Raw genomic sequence first — 10,024 nt, forward strand, 5'->3', positions numbered from 1 at the left:
GTTCGGCGCCCCCTCCTTCGTGGCGTTCCGGCGGCGCCCACGGTGCTCCTTGGCGGTGCGCCGCATGCTGGGCAGCCCGGCCCTCATCTCCGCGAGGTGCGGTGGGTGTCGGTCGTGCTCGCGGAGCTCTCTGGTTTGGTGGTGGTGGTGGCTGTGGCGCGAAGTCGGCGCGCCGGGTGGTGATGGTGGTCTGGACGGCCCTTTGCGGCGGGTGTGAGGTTGCGACTCTCTGCCGGGCGAAAGTTTTGTTCTGGCTGCAGCTGGAACCGACGGCGGCGGCGCCTTTTTTAGCGTCGTGACCTCCTTGGAGGCGTCGTCGTGGTGGTGTTCTTGCGCCTCCGCCCGGGTGCTCGAGGGGAAACCCTGATTCCTCGCGGGATCGGGCGAGGGCGACACTTTCCAGTGTCGTTTTGCCTGATGGGGTCCTCGCCTTGGTTGCTCTGTTGGCTGGAGAGAGCTGTGGAGCGAGTTGGTTGTCGGCGTCGACGAGCGGTTTGGATTCCTCGACTCGGCGGTCAGGCGAACACGTCTTCGGTTTCGGTGTGCTCCGGGTGAAAACCCGCATCGGCCTCGGCCGATGCCGGTGATGGCGGCGCTCTCTGACGTCGCTCCCCTCGTTGGAGGCATCACTGTGGAGGCCCTTCACTGCAAGTTTGTTGTTCGTGTTGTCTGTCCTGTCGGTTTCGTCCTCGGCTTGTCTTCGGCTAGGTGGTGCGCGGCCCCGGGGGTCGGCGTGGTTGTCGGAGCGGCGGCTCCGTGTTTTGCCTCCGCCTTGTTGCATTTTGAGGTGTTTTAGGGTGTCGGCCTTGGCCACTCGGGGTGGCTAGGCCGTCGGCTCGTGTGGTGCGCGGCCTCGGGGCCGGCGTGTTGTGTTGGGTTGTTTCGGTTTTCGGCTGGTTTCCCTCATAAACTGGCCATTCTCTTCTCCTATATCAATGAATAGCAAGCCTCTTGCCTAGTTTCAAAAAAAAACACGGAAGATCAAATAGGGAGGCGGAAGCATCGTGATACCTGCTTGCTCGCCTTTGCCGGAAGATCAAACAGGGAGGCGCTTCCGTCTTGGCGATCTTCTTTGGCGGTAGGCCGTGAGGTTTCCTATCGTCGGGATGGAGAGGGAGTTGAATTCGGTCCGTGAAGATTTGTTCTGCTGGACCTATTCTGGAGGGGCTCGTTGGCGGCAGATACTTCCGTCTTGGCGATCTTCTTCGGTAGCAGGACGTGAGGTTTCCTGTCATCGGGATGGTCAGGGAGTTGAATTTGGTACGTAAAGATATGTTTGGCTGGACCTATTCTGCAGGAGATGAGAATCCGGACCCGTGATGTGATTTGATTTGATTTGATTTGATTTCTAGAATGGATTGTATTGTTGGCGAGCAGTATATGATTTGCTGGCCTGATTAGCGGCAGGACAAGTTTATGGCAAATACTTAATGGTAGCAATGGAGATTTTGGCAAGCTTTTATGATAAATGAATATGGGTTTTTTGGCAAGCGTCCGAAGTGAAGGAAACGTCTTGGGGGAGCAGGAGCCACATTCCAGGATCGGACGGCCTATGCAGGTTAGATGTTGAGTCAAGACGATTGGATGGTCCGGATGTTTTTAATGACGACCATCAAACGCGTTGAGTGTCAAACGACCAACTCTCATTTAATAGTAAAGATTGATTTGATTTCTAGAATGGATTGTATTGTTGGCGAGCAGTATATGATTTGCTGGCCTGATTAGCGGCAGGACAAGTTTATGGCAAATACTTAATGGTAGCAATGGAGATTTTGGCAAGCTTTTATGATAAATGAATATGGGTTTTTTGGCAAGCGTCCGAAGTGAAGAAACGTCTTGGGGGAGCAGGAGCCACATTCCAGGATCGGACGGCCTATGCAGGTTAGATGTTGAGTCAAGACGATTGGATGGTCCGATGTTTTTAATGACGACCATCAAACGCGTTGAGTGTCAAACGACCAACTCTCATTTAATAGTAAAGACACCTTACAAGAAGAAAGTCATGTAAAGTTTTCAGTATTACATGAAAAACTCTTGGACATATTATGTGATCTGGAGTGTAGAATTGATTCCAGGAGACACGTGCATAGCTACTGGTGTTACACATAAAAGCTTGCAGTGCTAAATTTCAGGCGTCGTTGCTCTTGAGTCCTTTGTATACTGAACAATTATTTGATCTTTGGTTAACTCACTCAACAAACATCCAATCACAAATAATCACTGAACCTGCAGTTCTAATCACATCATATACAGCATGCGCGTGTGCACAATGACAGAGGCGCCCCACCGAACAAAAAAGGCGGAAGTTTCTACACGCACCACCGACATCACCGGAATCAAGACGACACCTCGCAAGCTTGTCATACAAACTCGAAGCGCATTAGGAGCTTGACGGACCGCATCATCTCGCCGTCACGGCCGCATAGCCTGACAGAGCGAATCCCAGGCCGGAGCTCCCACACCGGCAGGCAGGTCTGGCCACCGAAGTCATCCTTCTGGTGGTTGTCAGACTCGTGCACCTCCACCCGGAGAAGGGCGAGCTCCGGCACCGCCAAAGGAAACACGAACTCGTGGTCCCATGTCGGTATCCAGTTGTCCATGATCACCTTCGTCTCCTCCATCCTAGTGTCTGCCATCACTCCTGCTATACCCACCTGAACTTACATTACCCATTTCTCCGTAAGTACCACATCACATTCCATCCCACTGGTTAATTGCTGGATGAGGCAATGGGCTTACCCTTGCGTAGAAGTCTGGTGGCGAGAACTTGTCGAAATGCGTCTTGTGAAAGTCGAATCGCCATCCGTCTCCCATGTAGACAGTCACCTTTAAAGGTAGCAACATTGTGAGGAAACGAGTTACAGAATTTCAGCTACTGTAGCAAAATCGGCAAAACAGCGAAACTGCATTTCAGTAGCAGTTTAGGATGGCATGTGTTGAAAAAGTCGCTTCACCTTTAGCCTTGTCTTGACTGGTAGGTTAGATCTTGGGTCAAACATTTTATCGCAGTTCATCAGAAAATCGGGCTTTTTCACGTAACCGCAACCACCATTTGCTCGAAACATCCCTTGAGTCAACCATAGTTTCCTTCCATGCCCCTATAGACGTTAGAAAATTGGAAATAGTTGGTTTCTGCAAATTCAGTTCTGTGCATAATAGAACCATAATTGCTGAACATAGTGACAGATGCTACCTGCATGTTTGCTGCAACCATCTGAGCCCCATATCTCCAGCCCATTAGTGGATTGTAATTGGAGGACGTAATGCGCGTCGTCCGAGGGAAAATCCGAAGCAAGTTTTTCTGTGTAAACCTGAATAAATGTTACTCAAGATTTGTTAGTGCAGTATTGCATAAAATTTTATTCGCGAAGCTCTGAAGAAATAAGTTCACATAAAAATACAATTGAGCTCATCTCACTTGATAATTTCAGCTCCATGAGTGATGGTGGCCTTCTCATACGCCGTTTCGCCCAAGCTCATCCGCGATACCTTATCGGGATCAACCTTGAGATCCTCATCCATGTCGTGCTTCCTCCGGGTGAGGCTGATCGCGATCAAGCGCTTGTACTCCATGTTAACCCCTTGTTGTGATGTCTTCTCCATCTCTTCCTCTTCTTGAACGTACAGTTTGGTATCCTGCTCTGAAACCTACACATTTACAGCTGATACATCACGAGACCTGATAATATTTCGGTTGTTCTAGAGCAAAATTGGTGATGTCTCCATCACTGTATGTAAATGACACTACTACACTTGTGTTAAATTTATTCAATGGCTTTAAATATATTTGTACCATTGTCATCGGTACTTTAAGTAATCCCCCCCCCCACCCCACCCCACCGAAGCTGTGGCCTTTTATAGCTTTTCAGCTATCCAAAAAAATATTGCTACACTATACACATTACTTGTGACTGCTTTTAGTAGTATAATTATTTTCATCGGGATGAAAAATTAGATCCGCTATTTAGGAGCATGGAAGCTGATTGCGCAGACAATTCAGACTTAAAATTGTTAGTAGTTTGCCTCACTTTGTCAAGTTCCCTCATATTCCATCAAATTCAGTCAAATTCTACATATTGTGTCAACTTTGCTCACAGGTATTTAGGAGTATCGACCTAGTTAGGTGTCAAGTCATCGAGAGACATGACTTTTTGCCTAGTTAGCTTTGGGAAAACAGAAAAATATTGTAAAAGTAGTCACAATGTTACAAACAAAAGGTGAAATGTGGCAAAGCTAATAAATGGATTAAACATTGTAAAAAAACACAATCAGAGAGTAAAACATTGTTCAATAATTTAGTTTCTTTTGTAATTTTCTCAGAATTACATAATTACTAGAATATCTAATAATTTCAATAAATAAAGAAAATAAAGTCCAAATGTGGTCCTGGAGACTATGTCAAGTATAGTACAAAACGGGGCGAAGTACCTCACGATTAACAGCCATGAGGGCCTTGTTGTCCGGGATTTCATCCCCCCAAACACTTTCCTCCTCCTCCGCGCCGCCATTTGGTGCCTCCTCCTTGCTGCTCTTGGTCTGGAGGTACTCTTTCGGCGGCTTGGTCGATACGATGATCTTGCCCTTGAGGTCCTCTGGGGAGGGGAATTCCGACATCGCCTCAGACTCCGTGAGGTGGAGTGTGTTCCCAAATGTTTCCTTGATCATCTGCCAAACATACATAATTATTTTTTTCATGAATGTTAACATGCGTGATTATCATCCAGTTGGCATTAAAAAGTTGTAACCCTGAACTTCAGAACCGAGAATTCAGCTGTGCAGGTATTGTTGTACCTTTGCTACTTTGGCTTGGAGATGGGGAGTGAGGTGGTCTTCGAGGGTAAGGATGACGGGGTATGGGGAGGAGACGAAGGCGTGCTCCTTGATGGCCTCCAGGCATTTGTCCAGCTCCACCGGCGACGTCCATGTCCTGCAAAACACAAATCCACTTCACTTTCATATCCAAAGGCTCCCCTTCCCCACCGACCTCGTCGACGGCGAAAGCCCCCACGTCATCGTGGCACCTGCCTAACGTCATGCTTACGTAGGTCCAAGTGTACGAGCCAATTTTGCCAAATAGTCAAAGGTTCAAAGAAGAGACAAAGGCCATACCTGCCGTGTAGGACCTCGACGTCGTCCTTGCCGGAGTTGGGCCATAGGTCGAGCTCGATGACCCTGACGCCGTCCTGTAGTGCCTTGACGATGGGGGCCTCGCTGCAGCCGCTGCTCAGCTGGTTCCCCGTCAGGTACGAGTTGTGGCCCGTGTAGATGAAGTAGTGCGACAGTGGCAGCGTCATGTCATCCTGAACCTGCGCATGCATCTAAAGGTAGAATCATTTCAAACATGGAATTTGGGAGCATGTATGTAGGAACAAAAAACAAGAACGAACAAATTTTGAAGTAGTGCGACAGCGGCAGCCTCATGGCATCCCGAACCTGCATCCAATGAATCTGAACTTTTCTCCAGTTCATAATAAGAGGCGAAGATTTTGTACTAATCTAGTATAAATTGTATACCAAGTCACCGACATTTATTTTAGATCGGAGGGCGTAGGAAACAAAAGTTCAGGGGTCCAATCCACACGAAGAAAGCTCCCCGATACCAACTGAAGAGTACGGCCAAGAGGGCAAGTACACTGGAAGCTACCAAGTACGTCCAACACCAAATCCAATCACAATTCTACATCGTGCAAGGTCGGATTCATCACCAAAAAGTGGGGACATCCAAAGGTAGAAACATTTGAGGGCTCCTTTGATTTAAAGGATTTGTATAGGAATTGTGTAGGATTTGGTTCCTATAGGAAAAATTCCTTTACATGTTGTTTGATTCATAGGAACATATACTATAGGAAAAATTCCTATAGGAATCTTGTAGTGTAATTCCTATAGGAAAAAAGCATTAGCTCATACCTCATGGAAAAATTCCTTTGCTACAATCAAACAAACTTCATCTTCCTATAGTTTTCAAGTAGACATGCCATTCCAATCCTATACCTTTTCTATTCCTATGCTTTTCCTATCCTTTAAATCAAAGGAGCCCGAAATTCGGAGTTTTGGAAGATGTAGGAAAAATACAGGAATAAAAATTAGAGGTCCACATGTAGAAAGCTCCAAAGAAACAGATCCAATCAGACTTGGACATCATGCAAGGTCGGAGTCACGGCCAAGGCTCCACAAACTAATTCACGTGGTTTTGTTTCTGCACCAACTGAACCAAAGTCATGGCAGTCCTGCATTTGCATATATTTTTCCTTCGTTTGAATGTCGTTTGTGGCCGGAATTTTTTTTCGATAAATAAATGATTCAGTCGTAGTTCAGCCGTTCAGCGTCAGATGAGGTCGGACTGTCGGTGAAAAATAATCCAATAACACAGACAAGTGACACATCCCGACATCTCGAGTTCTCTACTGAAGAATCCATGTTGCAGTGTTTCTTCTATAGTTGGACACGTCGTGGCACTGTTTTTTCTACTAGTAGTACGTGTTTAGATTTAATTTATCAAGACCGTCACTAACTGATAGCATGGGGGCAGGCGATACTTTTTTAGATATATTGGTTCAAGTACTTGTATCTCGTGTACCTTAGTGTTCAACCTCACTTGTCTTGCTTGATACCTTCAGTGATGATCTACGAACTACTCTTCAATCTAGACACACATGCATAGTGGTTCGGCTTGATCACTTTAGACATGTTCAAACTGCTTCAAAGTATTTGATTAACTATAGCCGCCCGTGTCATCTCCAGCTCCCTTCCTGCTCTCCTTAGTCCCAAAGTAGAGTGGCTAAACTTAAAAAAGCATAAAGTTGATGATTCCCCGTCAACTGAGATTAATTAAACCTTGATTTGGTCGAGTTGCACTTGCACATCGTCATGTTGAAAACAACAAACATTTTTTAGTCAATAAGGGTGGTCATTTCTGTACCTAAAATCACACCTTCTGATGTCGAATCATGTAGCTAGTTGCCGCAGGATCTAGGGCCTAAAACTTGCAACATAAATTGGAGATTTCTCAAGAAAGATTTTTAAAAATCTTGATCAAGTGATGGAAAACAAATACAAGCCTCCAAAAGACTAGTCCCCCCCTTCGTCAATTGATCACTTAAATAATTATAAAGAAACCTTGAATGGCTCCACTTTGAGATCATGGTTTTTCGATAAAAACGCTTTTTTATTTAGAAAGTATTACACCCGGCTTCTACATAGTTAGCATGCACACAACCTTACGAAGTGAAAAAACACCGAAAATGTATGAAGTACACAACCAATACTAAAAATCTATAGCTACCTAGAGGTACTGTCGTACTGAAATATCCTAGGTCTAACTCTAGCATACGATGACACATGGAAGCTGAACACTGCAGTATGATCCACATACATTGAACATTGCACATGTGCCTAACTGTTCATGCATAGTACTCCTGTCCCTGATTATGAGCCACACCTACAACAGTGTAACTAATTGCAAGTTGACTTGAATGCACAACGTTTATGTTTTACATAAACCACCTTATATACCTACAATATTAATATCCTAGATTCTACAAAGCAAATATCCATTTTGTTTGTTGCTGGCCTATTCTGACCAGGAATCAATCAACCCGGCCAAGTTATTTAAGAAGAGAAAAACAAAATCAGCTGTCTACTGGTACCCTGTTTCGAACATTCCAATGCACTGCTGTAACCTAATATAAGATCCACGCATGCACAAGTACACAAAATATATCAGGATCTGTTTCGGGAACCATCGGAAATCACGGAACTTTTCATCCAAAAGTGCTCCGTCTTAGTAAAAATTTCAAGAAAACAATAATTTTAGTAGTACGAGGGAATGGGTCGAGCTCTGTGTAGCTTACCCCTCGGCGAGGATGGAGGGCGGCGTTGGCGTCGCTGGAGAGCCAGCGGTGGAAGCCCTCGACGGTGAGCCCGCCGCCGCCCTTCTTGAGCAGCTTCTGCTCCGCCGCGAACGACATGACCTCCCTTGCCGCCTCCTCCATGTCGTCGTCGCCGGTCTCCCCCTGCACCTCGCGGAGGAACCTCCTGAGCGCCTCCTCGCCGAGAACGCCGCTGTCGTCGCTGGCGTACGCCTGGAACAGGTCGCCGATCGCCTCCGACGGCTCGTTCGACGCCGGCCGGAACCGCCGGCGGAAGCAGCACACCCTGTACGTCGTCATGGCCGCGCACTGCCTATAGGAGCCGGATCAGTCTACAGCTGCACACGTCGAGTGTAGTAGTAATTAAGTTTGGCGCGAGTATGAGCGCTAGCTGGTGCATATCTCTCTCTGTATGGTGTGTGCGCGTGAGGCAGTTTCTGTTTATATATACAGGCCTTGATGGGAGGCGACAATAGCAGCTCATCACCTAGCGCATGTGTGAGAGGTGATGAAAATAGTTGAACCAACTCGGCCCTAACACGTGGATGTAGGCCCACATGCTGAATGAAATTTTCCAATTGATCGAGGACAGGTTCTTCTTACCGTATTATTGTTGTTATTTTTCTTCTTAATAACAATAACAGTAACAATAACCGATTTACATTTCTTTTGAAGAAATAGAATTTTATACTATTACGTATGATCAACTTGATTCCATGAGTTCAGTGTTATTTCTAACAAATTCGACCAGACTTCTTCGTAGCACTAGCTCTTGACTTGTCATACAAACACTCGAGTAGTCTAGTGGCTACACATTGAACGAGAGGGGAAGCTTTGGTAGCCACTCCCTCTGTCCGGAATTCTGGTAATGGTCAAAGTCAACATTTATAAATTTTAACTAAGCATCTAAGAAATAGAACCAACATCAATACTCCCTCCGTCCGGTTTACATGGCATACACGTATCTTAAGATCGTCAATTTGACTAATATAATGTAAGATTTACACTACAAAAAGTATACCATTAAACAGTACAACATATCTGAACTTTCCAATGATATGTATTTTATACTATATATCTTATGCTACGTTGGTTAAATTAGAGACCTAGGGATACGCGTAGAACCTGTAAACCGGGACAGAGTTAGTAATTAATATAAAATATATATTATTAATATCATTGTAGAATATATTATTATATTATATGTATTTGGTGGTATATATGTTGATATTTTATCTATATATTTGACTTTGACCAAACTTAGAATGCAGGCTAATTATGGACAAAGAGAGTATATATACTGTGTTCGTAAGCGGAACAAACACGATTAGACTGGATTATCAATGTCAAGGTGGACTGAATTTCCAAGAGGGTGATAACTTTGGTGGATTATCAATGCAATAGAACAGTCCTAAAGAAAAGCAAGCGAAAAGATAAAGGTGCACAAAACAATCTTACAAAGAAGCAGGTATACCTTACCCACCGGTGAAGGATTTGAATCGATTCAAATGGTTCTTTGCTAGGAGATTCTTGATTACAAGAGTTCTTTTTCTTGACTCAAATCCTACAAGGAAATTACAAAAATATGCACTGACATGTGGCCCTAGGCCTCACATGTCATCTAGTACACTTCAAACGTGAACTTCTTCCAGCGTTTCTTACTCGCATATACGGCGGTCCCGGTGGTACGGTGTACATCTTTTGTTTAGTTGCCGAGTCAATTTATTGACACGAAAGGTGAAACTATTTTATGTTAGTGGAGCTAGCGGATAAGGTCATGTTGCGTCTGCATGAGTGTTCACGGGACCAACAAGAAAATATAAAATGAGTACATATTTGACCGCGTTGTGTCTTGTTTAGCAGTAGCTATCCATCCATCCACCAAGCATGCACGATTCTCGCTGGTTAATGGTTCGCGCTCGATGCATATGGCGGTCCCGGTCGGCCACACACTCAGGCTATACGACGATCCGTGCATGCCACCCTGAGCAACTAGCATGCGTTTGTCTGTTACTCATTTCCGGGTAGATGCGGCTCGTGAGGTGTCCGAATGGCATTTTTCAGAATACTGTGGCGGCAGCAAGGACGGATCGATCTTCTTGTGCTCGATCGTCAGTTTTGTGGCCGTCGTTGTCGTCTCCGATCGGGGTAAGGGG

At 45.5% G+C, this 10,024-nt stretch overlaps 1 protein-coding gene across 1 annotated transcript; it reads right to left on the reverse strand.

Annotated features, from left to right (window-relative positions):
- Positions 1 to 2,117: 2,117 nt before the first annotated feature.
- LOC124708948 (phosphoinositide phospholipase C 2-like) lies at positions 2,118 to 8,263 on the reverse strand. The gene is made up of 9 exons (XM_047240590.1): positions 7,851 to 8,263; positions 5,110 to 5,306; positions 4,792 to 4,927; positions 4,429 to 4,665; positions 3,419 to 3,648; positions 3,194 to 3,311; positions 2,955 to 3,098; positions 2,740 to 2,826; positions 2,118 to 2,654 (listed from the first exon to the last, which is right to left on the reverse strand). Exons 1-9 carry the CDS (start codon positions 8,166 to 8,168, stop codon positions 2,361 to 2,363), a joined length of 1,761 nt encoding a protein of 586 aa, XP_047096546.1. The 5' UTR covers positions 8,169 to 8,263; the 3' UTR covers positions 2,118 to 2,360.
- Between the last annotated feature and the right edge of the window lie 1,761 nt (positions 8,264 to 10,024).

Source organism: Lolium rigidum, chromosome 4 (genome assembly GCF_022539505.1).
Source record: "Lolium rigidum isolate FL_2022 chromosome 4, APGP_CSIRO_Lrig_0.1, whole genome shotgun sequence".
Taxonomy (NCBI): domain Eukaryota; kingdom Viridiplantae; phylum Streptophyta; class Magnoliopsida; order Poales; family Poaceae; genus Lolium; species Lolium rigidum.